This window comes from Peromyscus leucopus, chromosome 22, assembly GCF_004664715.2.
Source record: "Peromyscus leucopus breed LL Stock chromosome 22, UCI_PerLeu_2.1, whole genome shotgun sequence".
In the NCBI taxonomy this organism is placed as follows: Eukaryota; Metazoa; Chordata; class Mammalia; order Rodentia; family Cricetidae; genus Peromyscus; species Peromyscus leucopus.
This window is the reverse complement of record NC_051081.1, coordinates 3,774,988-3,793,167: the sequence shown is the minus strand read 5'-3', so window position 1 is coordinate 3,793,167 and position 18,180 is coordinate 3,774,988. Positions and strand designations below refer to the sequence as shown.

The 18,180-nt window shown below is 55.6% G+C and overlaps 2 protein-coding genes across 4 annotated transcripts; one reads left to right on the top strand and one right to left on the bottom strand.

The window, feature by feature from the left end:
- Positions 1 to 121: 121 nt before the first annotated feature.
- On the bottom strand, positions 122 to 13,463 carry Trip10 (thyroid hormone receptor interactor 10). 2 transcript variants are annotated; one of them, XM_028861205.2, is made up of 15 exons: positions 13,348 to 13,463; positions 12,040 to 12,155; positions 11,886 to 11,942; positions 9,591 to 9,738; positions 9,452 to 9,514; positions 8,622 to 8,726; positions 8,396 to 8,524; positions 7,617 to 7,763; positions 7,305 to 7,499; positions 5,734 to 5,901; positions 5,417 to 5,526; positions 1,997 to 2,129; positions 1,640 to 1,788; positions 1,061 to 1,179; positions 122 to 544 (listed from the first exon to the last, which is right to left on the bottom strand). In XM_028861205.2, exons 1-15 carry the CDS (start codon positions 13,369 to 13,371, stop codon positions 396 to 398), a joined length of 1,812 nt encoding a protein of 603 aa, XP_028717038.1. In that variant the 5' UTR covers positions 13,372 to 13,463; the 3' UTR covers positions 122 to 395. The 2 variants fall into 2 exon arrangements, with proteins under 2 accessions (XP_028717038.1, XP_028717039.1); XM_028861206.2 differs by lacking the exon at positions 5,734 to 5,901.
- A 1,895-nt stretch (positions 13,464 to 15,358) lies between these two features.
- On the top strand, positions 15,359 to 18,174 carry Gpr108 (G protein-coupled receptor 108). Of its 2 annotated transcripts, none has more exons than XM_037197872.1 (4): positions 15,359 to 15,582; positions 16,200 to 16,316; positions 17,720 to 17,770; positions 17,866 to 17,955. In XM_037197872.1, the coding sequence occupies exons 1-4, from the start codon at positions 15,457 to 15,459 to the stop codon at positions 17,890 to 17,892; spliced, it is 321 nt and encodes a 106-aa protein (XP_037053767.1). In that variant the 5' UTR covers positions 15,359 to 15,456; the 3' UTR covers positions 17,893 to 17,955. The 2 variants fall into 2 exon arrangements, with proteins under 2 accessions (XP_037053767.1, XP_037053766.1); XM_037197871.1 differs by lacking the exon at positions 17,866 to 17,955 and adding an exon at positions 17,964 to 18,174 and having other exon boundaries at positions 15,396 to 15,582.
- The last annotated feature ends 6 nt before the right edge of the window (positions 18,175 to 18,180 follow it).

Genomic DNA, 18,180 nt, shown 5'->3' with positions numbered 1-18,180 from the left:
TGTGAGATTCAGATGTTGCTGTTCAAGACCAACTAGGGGTCCTCTGTGAGAGCAGCCAGCGCCCACCGCCAAGCTGCCTCTGCAGAGGAACCTCTTGAGGGCACAGACTCCAAGAGCTTTATATAATTATATATACCTTTTAATATAAAACAAAACTTGGCCCAAGCCGAGCGGCAGGAAGAACGGTCGTAAATGAGAATATGTACAACCACACAGGAAGGCACAAGTGGGTCCCCGTAGGGTGACAGGTGGGGTGGACGAGAGGGGACAGCAGGTTACACAGGTCTCAGCCAAAAGCCACGAGGGCAGGAATAAAGTGCAAGGTCCTGGGGGCCCCCTGTGGCCCAGAAGCAGCAGTTGACAGCCCTGCCCCTCGTCCCCCACTCTGGGGGGGTTCAATTGAGTGTGACTCGGAGGTAAGAGGTGGGCACATAGCCCTCGCCTCCCTGTTTCCGCCTGACCCGTGTCCATCCATCACCCTTGTCTTCTTCCATCAGACTGAGGTCTTCCCCCTCCGACATGGAGATGGTCCCCTCACTGGATCCTGTTGGGGGTGGGGGTGGGGACAGGTCAGATTTGTGAATCTGATCGGAAGTTACAGCAACACTGTCCACTTCAGCATCAAGGATCTCTTCCACCCTGGAGACAAACCTATGGGAGGCCTGAGGGAGTTTCTAGACAGGCAGTTAGATGGGAATCCGGGCTGAATGTGGACAGTCTAGCCCGCAGGCTGGGGCCCCGGACTGAATAAAACGGAGACGTTGAGAGCCTGTGAGGCAGCTCAGGGGTGAAGTCGTTAGCCGCCATGTCTGACGGAGTGGGCTCCTGGAAGTTGTCCTCTGACCTCTCTCACACAAAAAGTAAATGAAAATGTTGTAAAATAAAAGATAAAATAACCCTTCCTTAAGTTGACTCCCCAGGTTCCGGCCTTTGGCCAGTACTGGGGACTGAACCTCGGCCTCCTGAACACTAACTAGTCAGGCACCCCACCTCTTGAGCTACAGCCTTTACGCGAAGTTCTCTTTGTCAAAACCAAAGGTAACTCATGCACTAGGCCCACCTTCAAAGTGGTAGATAGCTACACAATGGCCGATGGGGGGTGCAGACTCTTCAAAGTCCTCGTCGAACTCAGTGTAGATGGGGGTGTCCTGGCCTTCTTCTGAAGGGGGTTCTTCTGAGCTGCTCGAAGAAGGAAGAAAGATGAGAGCCTGACCCTCCAGGGGATTCCAGGGGAGAGCTTCACCCCTGACCACGCCCCCAGCCCTCACACTGGGGTATTCTAGGGGAGGCTCCACCCTGACCACGCCCCAGCCCATCACTGGGGATTCTAGGCAGGGCTCCACCCTGACCACGCCCCCAGCCCCTCACCACTGGGGGATTCCAGGTAGGGGCTCCACCCTGACCACGCCCTCAGCCCCTCACTGGGGGATTCTAGGCGGGGCTCCACCCTGACCACGCCCCCAGCCCCTCACTGGGGGATTCTAGGCGGGGCTCCACCCTGACCACGCCCCCAGCCCCTCACTGGGGGATTCTAGGCGGGGCTCCACCCTGACCACGCCCCCAGCCCCTCACTGGGGGATTACAGACCAGTGCTATACCAAACTCACACCTCATACCTGCTCTTGGTTTCCCTACTCACCTCTCTTTATTATCCTGGGATCCACTGTTGTTGCTGCTACTGCTGCTATCAGGTGGGGCAGTAGCTGGGGGATCAGGGGGCCTGGAGTGACGGCTTAGGCTGTCCCCCCGGTTACTGAGGACCCGGCTTTCAGCTTCTGCCAACCAAGCCTAGGGTTGGTTGGGATCACAGCATGAGTTCCAGGGCAAGGTACTGAGGTCAGCCCGCTCTTGGACTAGGGACATTTCCTGACATCACCCATGCATGCCCAAAACTTAGACGAGAGGCAGTTAGGTTCTATCCCCTGACCCCACCCTGCAGTGACTCACGCAGCTCAGCCCGCTCCCGGCCCCGCCCCTCCCCAGAGCATCCTCTGACCTCATACTTCTGCACTTCTAGCTTCAGTCTCTCGATGTTGCCCAGGGTTTCTGCGATGCGGGGCTCTAAGCTGGCAGGGTCTCCCATCTGCGGGGTTTTCTCATATACATCTTTCATCTTCTTCAGGGCCTCCCTAAGACCAGACAGACAGACACACAGGAAGGAAAACACACTCTTTTGACTTAACAAGTAAAAAACAGGCTCAATGAGAGGCAAGATGCTGGTGATGGACTCAAATGCGGCTGTGCATAACGGCACATGCTGAGGCCAGAGACTAGCAGGTTCAAGGCTAGCCTTGGCTAACCTGGACAACTTAGTAAGATCCATGTCAAAAAAAAATCAAAATGGGATGGTAGAGATTACTCAGTGGGTAATGTGCTTGCTGCATAACTGTGAGGACATGAGTTCGATCCCCAGAGTCCAGGTAAAAAGCCAGGCACGGTGGCGAGCATGCTTGTAATCCCAGCACTCAGGAGGCAGACAGGAACACCCCTGAGGCCCCAGCCAGTCTAGCTGAATCTGAGCTGCAGGGCAGTTAAAGACCCTATCTCAAGAAACAAGGCAGACAGAAGAGATGGCTCAGTGGGTAAGAGCACCAGCCTAAGGACACGAGTTTGAATCCCCAGCACCCATGTAGCACACTAAAGATCTAGGCCAACCTGGAAAACTTAGCAGAACCCAGTCTCAAAATAAAAGATAAAAACAAGGGCCAGCGGGAGAGCTCAGCAGATAAAGGTGCTTGCCACCAAGCCTAACAACCTGAGTTCGATCCCCGGGACCCATGTGATTGAAGGAGAGAGCCAACTATGGGGAGATGTCCTCTAGCCTCTACATACAAACTGTGGCATGTGTAAGTAAGCCCATACACAAAATAAATGAATGAATAAAAACAAAATAAAAAAAAAAAAGTAAATAAACTGAAAAGCCAGCCTTTCTGACTCTAGGCACTCCAGGCAGGCAAACGCTTCACGCCACTAGAAACGCCCAGGCTGCATGCAGCTCCAAGCATGGCTTCTGTCCCATGATTTCCACATGTGAACAGCCAAAGAGAATCTGGCCGGCCACCTGCTAACAAGTGGCCGGCGTCACCCCTATTATGTAACGGGGCTGGGGAGAAGATTCTATTGCTTGGAAAGAATGACTAAAGATTTTCTTGTCTGGCAGATTTTTTCAAGTTAATATTTTGCACTTTAGCCTTAGATAACTCAGCTCTCCTTTCCTCCTATCACGATGGAGAGTTGAGGGTGAGCTGTCCTGGTATTAATGAGGTAAGACTCCACAGACTGGGCTTTTTGTTTTGTTTTCCTGTCTACTAAAATCTTTGAAACTGAGCCTAGGTGCCGGTTTTGTAATTCCAGCTACTTGGGAGACAGGCATGAGAACTGAAAGTTCCAGAGCAGCCGGGGCAACTTAGCCAAACCTAGTCTCAAAATAAGGAGTAAAAAGAGAGGGCTGGGGGCGTGGTCAGGGTGGAGCCCCGCCCAGAATCCCCAGTGAGGGACTGGGGGCGTGGTCAGAGTGGAGCCCCGCCTAGAATCCCCAGTGAAGGGCTGGGGCGTGGTCAGAGTGGAGCCCCGCCTAGAATCCCCAGTGAAGGGCTGGGGCGTGGTCAGGGTGGAGCCCTGCCTAGAATCCTCAGTGAGGGGCTGGGGGCGTGGTCAGGGTGGAGCCCCGCCTAGAATCCCCAGTGAGGGCCTGGGGTGTGGTCAGAATGGAGCCCCGCCTAGAATCCCCAGTGAGGGGATGGGGGCGTGGTCAGGGTGGAGCCCCGCCTAGAATCACCTGTGAGAGACTGGGGGCGTGGTCAGAGTGGAGCCCCGCCTAGAATCCCCAGTGAGGGGCTGGGGGCGTGGTCAGGGTGGAGCTCTACCTAGAATTCCCTCCCCCCCCCCCGTGAGAGGCTGGGGGCGTGGTCAGAGTGGAGCCCCGCCTAGAATCCCCAGTGAGGGGATGGGGGCGTGGTTGGGTTGGAGCTCTACCTAGAATCCCCCATGCTGGGGGTACTTCCTAGCCTACAGAGGACAACCCTGTCTCAGAAACTATAATAAACAGTTTGTTTTAGCAAAGTATATATTAACCTAAGCAGACATTGTAGCTATTCTTTAATTTATCTAGTTACTTATTTATTTCTTATAACACCTGCCTATGTGTGCATTTACACGCCATCACACCTGTTTGGAGGTCAGCAGACAGCCTGTGGGAGTGGGTTCTCTCCTTCTACCACCTGAGATTGAAGTAAACTCTTGCAGCCTGGGTGGCAAGCGCTTTTAGCCACTGAGAGTGTTTTTGAGAGGAGTACAATGAGCCAGTGATTTTCTTGCCTTTTGCTCAGTGATGTGAGGAGGGAAGCCTGCACAAGCATTCACATCTCCACCGGCCACAGGGACTGACAGGAAACAGAAAGTAATGGATTCTTTCCTGCTTGTACATTTCAGTTCCTCACCGTCGTTTGAGACAGGGTCTCAAGAAGCCCAGGGTGGCTTTGAACATGATCCTCCTGCCTCAGCCTCCTGAATGCTGAGATTACAGACAGGAGCCACCACACCCAACTGTGCGACAGGAGTCTCCTCTAAAACCATCAGGTGTGGCCGGGGAGATGGCTCAGTCAACAGTGCAGGCCTCGATCCCCAGCTCCCCGGACAAAGCCCAGCATGAGACCTCACGTCGGTAATCTCAGCATTGGGGTGGCAGAGACAGGGAACCCCCAGGTCTCACTGGCTGGGCAGCCTAGGCCACTCAGCAAGCCCATGTTCCCGTGAGAACCTGTCTCATGTGAAGCCAGTGTAGTGATACACGCCTTTAATACCATCACTTGAGATCTCTGATTTCAAGACCTGGTCTTCATAGCGTTCCAGGCCAGTCAGGTCCACATAGTGAGACCTTGACTCAAAAAACAAAAGCAACAACAACAACAACAAAAAAGACAAGGCAGGGGGCCGGAGAGACTGCTCCGTGGTCAAGAGCAATTACTGAGCAACCTTGAGGACCCCAGTGCTGATTCCCGCACCCATACAGCACGCTGGGTACAGCCTCCCACCACCTGCAACCTCGGTAGGCATAGACAGGGCAGCCAGGGATGGTTGGCTGCCAGCCACGCCAACAAGACACAAAGTCCCAGTTTGAGGAGAGACCCTGTCTCACAAAGAGAGTGCAGGAGGACGCTGACCTCCTCCTCTGGCCCAGCACAGCTTTGAACACCAGTACGCACACCCACAGGACGGAAACAAAGCAAAGACCTTCAGAGCCCAGAGTGGGTTGGGAAATCTCAGTGTACAAGTGAGACATGGTAGCAGCAGATAGGACCCAGGAAGGACCTCAGGTACCCAGGCAAGTACTCCACCGTGGAGTACATCTCCAGCCCTGGAGTAGCCATACTTAGTTCCGCGCTCAATGCCTGCCTCCTCCAACGCGCATGCTCACCTCTGGTCCTCCTCTTTCTGCAACTCCCGGTTCCTCTCTTCCAACTGCTGCTGGAGTCGCTTTCTCTGCTGCTCCGGGGGCAGGTGACTGAAATCTTCGGTGACCACGGTCTGCATGGTGAAGCAAGGGATGAGGTTTGGGATTTGGGACCCTAAACTTCCCAAGCGCCTCTCTCGATCCTGAGATACCAGGTCCACCTTCCTCCCTTGGCAGGGCTTTTGGGGAGCGAGGCCATGCATACAGCAAAGCTGGAATGTGGGGGGACCCAGCAGGCGGCAGGAAAGAGCCCAGGGTCCCACCATCCGGCCTCAACTTACCCCACGGCCACCTCGGAGGCTGCGGAAGGATGCTAGCCGCGGTTTGACCGACTTACTGATCTCGCTCAGTATGGCCAAGGGGTCGCGGCCAGAACGAGGGGACGGGGGTCCATCAGACAATGTGGAGGGTAGGTGACCCCCCAGGAGGGACAAGGATGGGGGACGCGGCTACCGGTGGGGGCCAGGGAAGTGGGGGGATGGGTCAGGAATGGAGGCGCGAGTTTGTAGTCGGAGGATGGATGGACGCAAGGAAGGATGGACGGACGGGACACAGGAAACAGGAAACAGGAAAAAACAAAATGGAGAAAGAGGGAAAAATAATGATAAGAAAACCACAACTGAATTGTAAGATCACACAGAAAACACCTGTCAAAGCAACAACGGAAGACCTGGGAGATGCCAGGGAAGACAGGAGATGGGGAGCCAGGGCCAGGCAGAGGGCTCAGCAGGGAAAGGTGTCTGCCGCCAAGCCCTGAGTTCCATCCGGGGACCCACGGGATGGAAGGGAGAGAACCAGTTCCCATGAGCTATCCTCTGACCTCCACATGTCCCAAAATATACACAAATGAAAATCTGAACCGTTAAAAAAGACTATGAGGCAGGTGTCCCACCCACTCCCCAAGCCCTCTCTGTCCCCTGAGTCTTAGGGACTCATGCAGCAAGCACCCCAGGAGGTCAGACGCCTGTGCTCCTGACGGTGAGCTTTCTGGGCTTGCAGTCTGTAAGGTAGGGTGCAAGCCCACAGCAAAGGCTGGGGACAGAAAGAGGACACAGCGTGCAAAAAGTAATTGCCGCCACCAAGCATGATGACTCGAGTTTGGTCCCTGGGACCCAGGAGAGACCCGAGTCCTGAAAGTCCTCCCGTGACTGCTACATGTGCACAAACACACAAACACACGTGATATACAAATTTAAAAACGTAACGATTTTTTTTTTTTAAAGAACCAGGGTGGTCAGACACATAGGCTAAAAGGGACAGACAGGGGGATGAGAGGCTGGGGATATTCAGTGCTTGCCTACCACTGGGGAGTCCAGGCTTGGGAGGAGGGGTGTCAAGTAAGAGGGGTCCCAGAGTCTAAGTGGGTCAGAAAGAGTAAACCAACTGGAAGGGACCGCTAAAAGAAGGGATGGCTGTGGAAGGATAAACCAAGGTGTGTCCAGGTATACACTGGGCCCTAAAGTCAAACTCCCAAGGAGGAAACACACAGAGGTGGAGGGTCCCCAGAGAAGTAGAGAATGGAGTCGGGGAGAAGGGACTCCCGGGGCTTGGGGGGCAATGTCACCGCTGTCGGGCCAACATGAGCTCTTCAAGGGTCTCAGGATGCGGCAGAAGATGCCGCAGGCCCCCTACCCTTGTCCCCTCTCATCCTCAGGGGGACTCCCAAGCCAGTCGGCGGGCGAGCGGGCCGCCTTCCCCTCTTCGCTTCCCTCTAGCCTGGGCCCGCAGCCAAGAGGAAAATTCCTGCCCCAGGACTCGGCGTTCCATGCGGCTGGAGCTGACTCAGTGAGGACCTCGGCTGTCTGTCTCCCCCTCCCCACCCACTCCTCACCCCAAGAGCTACGGACCCCACCTTGTTCTTTTTCCCAAAAGGCCAGCGCTTGGCACGGCTGCGACTGGAGGCCGCTCGGAGCTCGGGCCTGCCGTCCGGGGTGCCCAGGCTGCTGTCCGAAGGCACTCGGTTCATGACTTGACTGAAGTCTTCGAATTCCAAGTCCCCCGGGCGGGCGAACCCTGACTTGTGTAGTTCAATGAGGACTTGTGAGTCCTGTGGGAAGGGACAGGGAGTGAGGGGCAACCAGAGGTGACTTCAAGGAGCTACTTTTGGGGAGGCACCCTCCCCCAGCCCACACCTCACCCCACTGGGCCCACGCCGAGCACCCACATTCTTAGCGTCCACGGACTCCGCGGCCACCTTCATGCCCTCCAAGCATTTGCCGATAATGGGGACCACCTGCAGTTCAGCCTCTGATAAGAGCCCGTACCCGGCCCCCAGGCGGGTGGCCCGGCGTTCATCCATGTCCTGCAGCTTCTGGAGAGCCGAGAAGAGCACGGGGTGAGTCAGCCCTGCAAACACCCACAGGCTGAAGGCTTCAGCCCCCAAGCCCAGGCTTGAGAGCGAGGACAGAATCAGATCTGTCCTCACGACCCCACGGGCAGGAGTGTGAGTGAGAGACGCAGGGCCGGGAGCTCAGAGAAGTCTTCTCAAAAGAGATTACAAGGAGATTACAAGGAGCTTTGGATAAAAAGTACACGCAGCACAGACAATCCCAACACCAAGGTTGGGCCAGAGAGTGGGGAAGAAGACTGGGGAAATTTTGAGACCTGGAGCTTGTTAGAGCTGGGGCTTAGAAGGATGAATAGGAGTTTCAAAACCAAAGAATGGTATCTCTTCCTCGAGCCCTTCTTTTGTCTCTCCATCCCTTCCCTATTCCTCCCTCCTTCCCTCCCTTCTGAGACAGGCTCTCCTGGAACTTGCTCTATAGACCAGGCTGGCTCTGAAACCCCTGCCATCCTCCTGCCTCTGCCTCCAGAGTGCCGGGGCTACAGGCATTCTCCAATCTCTCGTTCTAGGAGTCGGGACATGGCAGCCGGGGTGCGGGCACCAGTGTGGGAGTTGACTAACCCCGAGGGATTTTGACCACAAGCTTTTAAAGCGCTCACGTCGAATATCTGGGGCATCTGTGAGAAGTAGAAGTGGGCCTGGTCTCGGTTGAAGCGCTGCAGCTGGGCCGCGTACTCGTTCTTGCTCTCTTCGGCCATGTGGTTCCGAAGGTGGGCTTGCTGCTTGGCCTGGGCAGGGGGACCGCAAGGTGGAGGTCACGGTTAGGGACTGGCTTGACCCCCGCCCGATGGCACCAGCCCGTCACAGACTCGACCCCATACCCACCTTCTCCACATCTGCCTTGGTGGCATTAATGTCCTGATCCAGCCGCTCGGCGGTGTGAGCCGCTTTCTCGGCCTCCCGGCAGTCCCGCTCAAACTTCCGCTTACTCTGCACCGGAGACAGAGCGGAGTGAGGGGCCGGCCTCGCCCCGGGAGCCGGGTGAGGAGGCAAAGGTTCACAGGGAGCTGTGCACCAGCCAACTGCTGGGGTGGCACACGCCAGTCACCCCAACACTAGGGAGGTGAATGCAGGAGGATCAGAATGCAAGGCCTGCCTGGACCTCCGCATGAGACCGTGTCAAAAAACCAAACCAGAACCGGAAAGGTGGCTCAGCAGGTAGAAGTGCTTGTCAGAAAGCCTGGCTACCTGAGTTCAGTTCCCCAGAACCCCCAGAGGTGGAACGAGAGAACGGACCTCCAGAGAGTTGTCCTGGAGTCACACACACACACACACACACACACACACACACATACACACACACACACACACCATGGCATGCACATGCCCATACACACACACACACACACACACACACACACACACACACACACACACGACATGCACATGTCCATACACACACACACCACGGCATGCACATGCCCCCCCCACACACACACCATGACATGCACACGACCATACACACACACACACACACACACAAAAATAGAGTTCAAGGCCAGGCCAGCACACCAGACCCCACCTCAAAATAAGAGGTGTAGGTACAGAGGTGTGCTGGGTACCACTGAGGGAAAGGGGGGCCTGGTCACACATGGGCAGCCACCCCCCCCAGCTCTTCTGGGCCTGAGCCACCAGCTGCCCCCATGCACACTCACAGTCTCCAGCTGTTTGAAGCCATTCTCCAGCTGCTGCTGGGCTCGCCGGCCTTCCTGGAAATGCTGCACAGACAAATGGAGACCCTCAGCGAGGTTCGCACAGGACCCTCAGCAAGCGCGGGGGAGGGGAGGGACTCACCATCTTCCTCTCCTGCTTCATCTCCTGCGAGTACTTGGCCAGCTCCAGGCACACCCGGATGCCCAGACTCTCGGCCACCAGCTCTCGCTGGCCTGCGAAATCATTGACCTCCTGGAGAAGCTGGACGAAAGACTGTTGCTGGCTGAACCTGGTGGAGGGGACAAGCAGGGCTCAGGACCAGAGACGGGCAAGCGTGAGCCTGCCTGGCACCGTGACACAGGCCTGTCATCCCAGGGCAGGGCAGGAGGATGGGGAGTTAGAGGCCAGCCTCGGCTACATTGTAAGTTAGAGGCCATCCTCGGCTATGTGAGACCCTAGGAAGAGAGGAATGGCGGGGGGAGGGAGGGGAAAGAGACCAAGGAGAGAAGAAAGGAAAAGAAAAAAACGGACGTCTTGAGCTACAACACTCATTCCCAAGAAGCATTACGTCTGTCCCTAACCTCTAGATGTCCTTAATTCAGATGCATTTTGCAATCAAATTTTTGGATTCACAATTTTTACAACATCTTTGTTGTTGTTGTTTGGGATAGGATCTCACTGTGTAGCCCTGGCTGGCCTGTATCTCACAGAGATCTGCCAGCTTCTGCCTCCTGAGTGCTGGGATTAAAGTTGTGCACCACCGTGCTCAGCCCTGATAACATCTTTTCGTCACTTCCCTCAGGGCTGGTAGCAGAATCCTAGAATCAAATTTTTGTTTGTTTTTGTTTGTTTAGGTTTTGAGGCAGGGTCTGGCTACATAGCCCAGGCTAGCCCAGAACTCTTGCTTTTCCTGCCTCAGTCTCCTGACTGCAGAATCGCAGAGCTGAGCATGCCGAGCACCCCTCATCAGGTAGGAATACAGTAATCCTTCAGTAGCCGTGGCAACCATTTCTAGGTCTCCTAGAGGGTACCAAAGTAAAGGATGCTCAAGGTCTTCTATGCAACAGCAGAGTTTGCACAGACTCTCCCTAGATGACTCAAGACATCTCATACAATGTGAACACAATGGCAAAAGAAAGTCTGCCTATGTTCCAGAAAGGAACAATTTTGTTTTGCTAGATCATTTTCAATCCTCAGAAGCTGGGGCTGGAAGCACTCAGTAGGTACAGAGCCCCCCTAGCATGCATGAGACCCTAGCTCCACCGCAGCATAAACCAGGTACGATGGCACACATCTGCCACCCAAGCACTCTTGGAGGTTGAGGCAGGGAGATCAGTCCTGAGCTAGTGAGTTTGAGGCCAGCTTGGGGTACATGAGACCACACACACACATTTTCCAAACCTCAAAAATCCTGATCACACTAAATGGAATATCACTCACACCGAGCCAATGTAACCAGCTACCACAATTTTTACCACAGCTAGCTTAATTTTTGGATTCAGAGCTTTCTGGATTAAGACTTTTACTTATGTATTTACTGAAAATATAGTCTCACTATGTAGCCCAGGCTGGCCTGGAACTCACAATCTCGCAGTCTAGGCTTCCAGAGTGCTGGGATAACAGCATTTGCCTCCATACCCAGCTCACCTTTTAGATTTTAAAGAGAAGGGTTCAGAATGCAGTTAAAAGTTCCTGGAAATGACTACAGACTGGCTACTGGTTTGTTTGTTTAGAAATTTGAGACAGGGTCTCATGTAGGCCAGGCTAACCTAGAACCCAAGGGATCTAGGATCACAGGTGTGCACCAACATGCCCAGTTTTGGCCACTGCTTTTAGACACATAAACTCAGTTCATCCTCACACACACACCAGACAGAGTGGGAATCACTGCCATCAGACCCATTTTGCAGATTAGAACAGAGGCAATAAAAGTTACTGGTCCAAGTCTGGCTGAATGACACATGCTGGTCAATCCAGACACAAGAACTGCCTCATTAGAGATCAGTCCTGGATAAGGGAGTAGCAGAATAAGCAAAACCATATCTCAAAGTCAAAAACTAGGGCCAGCGAGATGACTTAACAGGTAAGGCGCTTGCGGCTAAGCAGGAGGACCTGAATTTGATCCCAGGGACCCACATGGTGAGGAGAGAACCCACTCCTGAAAGCTGTCCTCTGACTGGCATATGCGGGTGCATCTCAATCTCAAAACTAGATAAATAGTAAAAAGTCACTTGCCCCGAAAGAACTCCGCTGAGAATTTACAAAACCAAAAGGCATTGTGATGGAAGGGAGTAAATTCCACCCCAGGTCACCCAGACCTTTAGTGGGAGGTGGGACTGGAGGTGCGAAAGTGGAGTGGCCCCTGGGAAGGAGAGAAACCCATGCATGCCCTGCTCCCTGCTCCCCACCCCCCACGGAGTCTTAGCCCATTCTTACTTGACTTCGGGGTCATCTTTGGTAGGTCTCTTGGGAAGGTACTTTTTCACCAGGCTCCTAAGGGTGGGGACAAAGGCAGGGAGGATGAGAACCTGGCACTCCTGCCGGCTCCCGGCGGGGTCCCAGCGCGGCGAGCACCCACCCTCGCGCTCACCGGAGTTGCTTGGCATAAGCCTGCTCCACCTCGGCGCGTTCTTTCACGAACTTCACGTATTTGTCCAACAGATCCAGTCCCCACTGCGTGTGGCGTTCCAGCACCTCAAACTGATCCTGATTGCAGGGGCGTGATTGGGGAGGGTCAGGGTCACCTGGGTAGGGGCACCGAGGCCCCAGCGACCCGATGCACAGGGGGGTGGAGGTGGGGCGGAGGCGGGACACGGCACAACCTCGTGGCTCAGCGGTTCCAGCAAGGACTGGCTGGCTTCCCCAGGCGCCGCCCCGGCGTGGCGCAGAGGGAGGCAGGAAGCTGGCGGGAACCCCCATCTCCTCCTCCCGGGAAGGGCCTGGACAACAGGGCCAGGGCCCCAAACCGGACGGCTGGGTCTCTCGGAGTCGGGGTGGCCAGCAAGGGTGTGGTAGGAGGCTAAGCCACTCCAGCTCTCCCCGAATCCTCTAATCCCCCCCCAAAAAAAAATTCCGGAAAATGAAGCAGGCTTGCACATAAGACAGGCACAGAGGGAAAGGGTTTGTGCAGCTCCAAGTGCGTGGAAAGAGGGAACTTCAAAGGCCAGATTTCCTCATTCGCCATGATCCCCCCCTAGAATGACTCAGTTTCCCCCTGCTTCTGTGATGCCTCCACTACAGTGGCTCATCCCCACTACACCCGAAGACTACACCGCCTCCAGAAAGAGGAGGGGTCAATAGTCCGACAAGGATTCAGGGAAACTTCTAGGGCTTCCTGGGTGAGGTTAAGTGGCGGGTAAGGGGTGGCTCCGCCCAGCGCCCGGGGCTGAGTCTTGCAGCCCCCTTCCCCTCCCCCTCAGCGTCCCAAGCCCTTTAGGGCAATCGCAAGCGGGGAAGCCACCGGGCGAGGCCCCACGTGGGAATGAAGGTGACCAAAGGGTCCCCTCCCCCTCCCAGCCGGACAGGCGGGCGACGGGCAGGGACCCAGGGGCCGTAAGATTAGCCTCCAAGCAGGCCAGGGCGCTCAAAATAGGTGACCTCGCCCAGCTGTCCCCCCTTTCCTGGCCTGGTCCAGGGACTTCTTGTGATGGCCTCACTCTCAACTCTGTGCCTCAGTTTCCCTATGCCGGTCCTAGGCAAAGTATCCCTAGGGCCCTCTGGATGTCTAGAAAGTCCCAAAGGAACTTTTGAGGGAGTGCTAAGGGCAGAGGGCGGGGACCCGCGGGATCAGAGGCGAGGGAAACCGCAGAGTCCCGGCAAAGGTACAGAGGGGACAAAGAGCAGAGAGGCCAGGACCCCAGCAAGTGGGAACCCGGGGAGCTGGGGGAAAAGGACTCACCCACAGCTCGGTGCCCCAATCCATGCTGGTCCTGCCGCCAAGGACGCCACCGCCTCCTTCCCGGGTCCCCGCCGCCCTCCACCGGAGACTCAGCCCCAGGGCGGTGTGCCCAGGCCCGCCCCGCCCCGCGGCCACGCCCACTCGCCCAGGCCGCCACGCCCCTTTGCATTTTGCCACGCCCCTGCCCCGCCGAGTCCCCAGCGGGGTGCCCTAAGGGCGGAGCCCAATGAGGAGGAGCTCAACGGATGCTCCGCCCTCTCGTAAAGGGCCATGGTCCTCCTTCAAGAACGCCCAGATTTATTTTCCAACCTGTACCCCCATATTACTCTCCCCTGCCATCCCACACTATTCATCCTTTCCCTTTAACTTCGCTGTTTTTTGTTTTTTTTTTTTTAAAAAGATCAAAATATCAAAACCCCAAACCCAAGGAGTCTCTCCCACTTCTCCACTCCATGGCAGGGAAAGCCTGCGGTCGGTCACTAGGCTCTTGCGGGGACCAACTAGGCTCCAGAAATCTCCATTTCGTCCCACTAATGGTCTGGTTCCCTCCGGCCACAGAGCAGATGGGATGATTTCGATCCAGGCCAGGACGCACCTCCAGCCAAGGCCAGGTCCATTAGCGAGTGCACCCCCACCGCATCCTGACTTCCCTTCCTCCCCGCCAGAGCCTCCTCTGGGAAACTGAGGACAGGCTGCCCTTGGGGCCCCAGTTCTGGACTGCAACACACACACACACACACACACACACACACACACACACACACACACACACCAGGTCGCGCTTGCACCTGACTGCCCATTTCCCAGCCTCATTCACTGAGGCCCAATCAGTACTACGCACGAGATTCCCATGTAGTGTTTTACACACACACACACACACACACACACACACACACACACACACACACACACACACACACCCCTTAGACTCTGGGGCCCTGAGGCTCAGAAGTTCGGGTCCTCCTAATCATAAAAGTCCTCTCACACCTCGTAAATTCCCTTGAGACTCCCAGATGAAAAGGGAGAGGCCCTGGTGGCTCCCACCCGCACTCTCCCCGGCCGTAGGTGCTTTCTCGGCTACCGCAGAAACGCCAAAATATCTTTCTGGTGCTTTAGCTGGAAGTGAAAGGGGCAGTCCGGACTTTTGAGGAAAGATGCCCTGGAGACCCCGCCAGAACCGAGGCTCCCGTGAGCCTTGGCCCCACCTGCTGGCGGCTTGAGGGCTAAGCTCCCAGATGCGAAGCCGAGCGGGGGAGTGGGGGAGGAGGTGGAGGAGGAGTCAGAGGCCGGATGGGAATCAGGTATCCGAGCGGGGTGGGAAGCTTAGCGCCAGGGTCAGCAGTCTAGTTAAGAGCTGAAGACTACCACAGGGGTCCAGAAGCGGGGACTCTTCCAGATCTGGGGGCTCGGTAGACGATGAGGACGCGGTGTGTAAGATGGAGTTGAGGTGCCTAGGATCGGAATGAAATGAGCCGAGATCAGGGTTTCAGTTTGAATTTAGGGCCCAGCTGGTGCTAAGGGTCAAGCCTGGGCGAAGTCTGCAGGTGGGGACCTACAGTGGCACTCAGCCTGGGATCAGAGGTCAGCATAGGGTCAAGAATTTTAGGCTTCTCGGCGGCCCAGGGAAGTTGGAACAGGGCAAGCCTCAACAGATGCTTATGTTTACCAAAAGCTCTACTTCTGGCCGGGAACCACGGCCCGGGCTGGGGGCGGGGGAGAGAGGAAGTGCGTCCCTGGGCATACTGGGAAATGTAGTTTATGCGTGCCTTGTTGCGCGGATCTGCTTCCTCTGCATTCTGGGTAATGTAGTCTTGGACCGTTAAGAGTGGAAGAAGACAGTCTGCTTTAAGGAACGGATATGGGTTCCTAGATCATTGGTGAGTCGTCCTGTTCATCAAACTGTATCCGGGACGATTTGTCTAGGGATTGGAGAGCATGAAAGTGGGGCTGAAAAGACTTAGCACGCCCATTTGGAAGGTCTTCTGTCCATCAAAAGCATCCCAGTTGATAATTGGGTGATTCGGCTACGTCTTGCGACGATTGGCTGAGATGTAGGCGGGCCTTATCAGGCGTCAGAGGCGGTGTCGTGGGGCAGTCGCAGCCCCAGAGATGGCAGTGAGCGAGAGGAGGGGGCTCGGCGGCGGGAGCCCCGCGCAGTGCGGATGGGGATGCTTGTCGCTGCTGGTGCTGATGCTGGGCGGCTGCTCAGGCCGCATTCACCGGCTGGCGCTCACAGTGAGCCCCGCGGGCTTTGCCTCGCCGTCCCCTCCCCATAGCTCCTTCCGATTGAGCGGCCGCACCTCCCACTGCAGGCCGCGAGTGGTCCCGTCCCGGTCCCCCCTCACCCGGTGCTCGCAATGGGTTGGCCTGGCTTAGGGGGCGGGGCTCCATCTCCCGCGACCCCTGACTCCTGGCCCTTTAAATTCCCGGGGCCCCTTGGTAACAACCATAGGACATCCTGGGAGGAGGGCGTACCTGGTAGGATCTTCCTGGAATTCACTTCGATGGCGGGGGGTGGGGGTGGGGGACTACTTTGAAAATTCAGCCCAGATAGATCGAAAAGTTGTCTATGGAGTCGGAGCTGGTCACACCGGCATGTGTAGAACACTCTTCGGGTACTGCGCATCGATATGGGGCCTTCCATGGGGGTGCCAGGGTTTCACCACCTGGACACTCAGTCCCTGCCTGGGACTGAAGCAGGGAAATGCCACTACCGCCACCACAACCCTGCCACCCAGGAAGGCTTTCTCACATGCTTGTGCCCTCAATGAAAATGTCCAGAGGCTCTCGGGGAAGTGGGCTGGACTGGGGGAAAGCGCCCTTGCCGCCACTGTCTGTCTTGTTTCCTGCAGGGGGAGAAGCGAGCTGACATCCAACTGAACAGCTTCGGATTCTACACCAATGGGTCCCTGGAAGTGGAGCTGAGCCTACTGCGCCTTGGCCTCCAAGAGACAGAAGAGAAGCCAAGGGTGAGGAGGCTCACGGGAGGGCTCCGTGCACAGGTTCTGGGATTCCATCCTAGATCTGTCCCTTACCCGTGTGATCTATGGCAAGCCCCATAGCCTTCTTGAGCCTCAGTCTCTCCACCTGTCACCTGGGAATGAATACAGTGTCTCTCCTGCAGTTGGATGTTTGGGGTTCAGATCAAGTCACCTCACCATCCCTGCCGGCTGAGGCGGGAGGATCAAGTTACCCAGCCCCAGACTGGGAGATCCCCACAGGTGTTCTAGCTAGGCCACCCCACCCCACCTCAGGCCCTTTGTAGTTTAACATTTTACACATGTACATAATATATTTTGATCATACCCCTCCACTTCTCCCCCTAACTCCTCCAAGATGCATCCCCACCTTCCCAAACTCCCCCCAATGTCATGTCTTCTGTGTTCTTAAGACATGGTCTCACTATGTAGCCCCAGCTGGCCCGGAACTATGTAGACCAGGCTGGCCACAGACTCAGAGATCTGCCGGCCTCGGCTGTGCCACTGTGCCCAGACCTTGTTTTTTATTATTATCTGGGGCCATCCCCTTAAAGGAAACTGGCTCTCCCTCCCCCAGCATCTGTCAGCTCCTCAAGCACCCCTCTTCCCTCCATGCTGAAATGCTGACTGCTGGCTTGATCCTGTGCAGAAAAGCGCAGCTGCTGTGAGTTCATAAGCAGCAGTCTACTGCATCCAGAAGACGGTGTTTGTCTCTGGTCCTCCCCAGCCTCTGGCTTTTACACTTTTCTCTCTCCCACCTTCAGCGATGTTCTCTTGGTAGAAGAGGTGTGATATACATGCCCAGTTAAACTGGCTTTCTTTTTTTTTTTTGGAAGGGTGGAATTTGAGACAGGATCTCAACTATGTAGCTCTGACTGTCCTAGAACTCACTGTGTAGACCAGGCTGGCCTCAAACTCACAGAGGTCCACCTGCCAAGCTCTGGGACTAAAGGGGTGCCCAGACAGCCTCGTTTTGACAGTTTGTTTTGAGACAGGGTCTCATGTAGTCTAGGTTCCCCTAAAATTCAAGCCCCTCCTGCCTCAGTCTTTATAGCCCATGAAACGACATGCTCCACCCTGCCCATTAACATTGTACATGGGTAAAACCAATCGGACTAAAAAAGTCTGTTCAGAGGAAGTGTTCTGTATGAGCATTGGGAGTCAGGGGTGGGACAGGTCACTGAACATCTAGCACATATGAGCCAAGGGTGGTGGTACATGCTGAGACGGTAGGATTGACATGACTCCAACCCTGACCTGGGCAACATGGTGAGTGCCCTACCAGCCAGGGCTGCCTGCGAGTCCCTGTCTTGAAGCAGAACAGAGCTAGGTTGCATCCCTTCTGCTGCCGAGGGTGCTTTGGAAGCCCCTCACTGTTTTCTCTTTTCCATCAGGTGGGGTTCAGCTTGAGTCGGGTTCGATCTGGCAGCATTCACTCCTACTCGGTGAGTGGAGCGCATCAGAGGGGATGAGAGAGCTGATATGGTGTTGAGGGCTTGTCTTCTTCGGGTAAAGCCTACAGCCCTGGGTTCTTTTCCAGAGATGGGGCAGGGAGAGGCCCGGGTGAATGGATAGCACATGGAACGAGGCTAGATCCACGGGCAGCTGTAACCCAGGTCCTTTCTGTCCACTCCCCAGAGCCGGAACTCCCACGGATGCCCTCTGGAGAGAAACAGCAGCAACTTCCTGGTCCTTTTCCTCATTGATATCAAAGACCTGCAGTGAGTGGGGACAGGGGACCCCCAAAGATCCACAGCCCTAGGGAGAAAGCCAGTCACTTTTGCTCCATGGTACATCGTGTGTTTGTGTGTGTATGTGTATATGTGCACCGCATGCTCCTGGAAATTGAACCTAC

Bases quoted from the DNA above. Each gene is read 5' to 3' on its own strand.
- Gpr108 (XM_037197871.1), top strand. From the start codon at position 15,457: ATGGCAGTGAGCGAGAGGAGGGGGCTCGGCGGCGGGAGCCCCGCGCAG. The intron at 16,317-17,719 runs GTGAGGAGGCTC...CTTTTCCATCAG, and splicing joins AGACAGAAGAGAAGCCAAGG to GTGGGGTTCAGCTTGAGTCG. The intron at 17,771-17,963 runs GTGAGTGGAGCG...TCCACTCCCCAG, and splicing joins GCAGCATTCACTCCTACTCG to AGCCGGAACTCCCACGGATG.
- Trip10 (XM_028861205.2), bottom strand. From the start codon at position 13,371: ATGGATTGGGGCACCGAGCTGTGG. The intron at 12,156-13,347 runs GTGAGTCCTTTT...CCCTGCAATCAG, and splicing joins ATTGGGGCACCGAGCTGTGG to GATCAGTTTGAGGTGCTGGA. The intron at 545-1,060 runs GTGGGCCTAGTG...CACCCCCAACAG, and splicing joins AGCTATCTACCACTTTGAAG to GATCCAGTGAGGGGACCATC.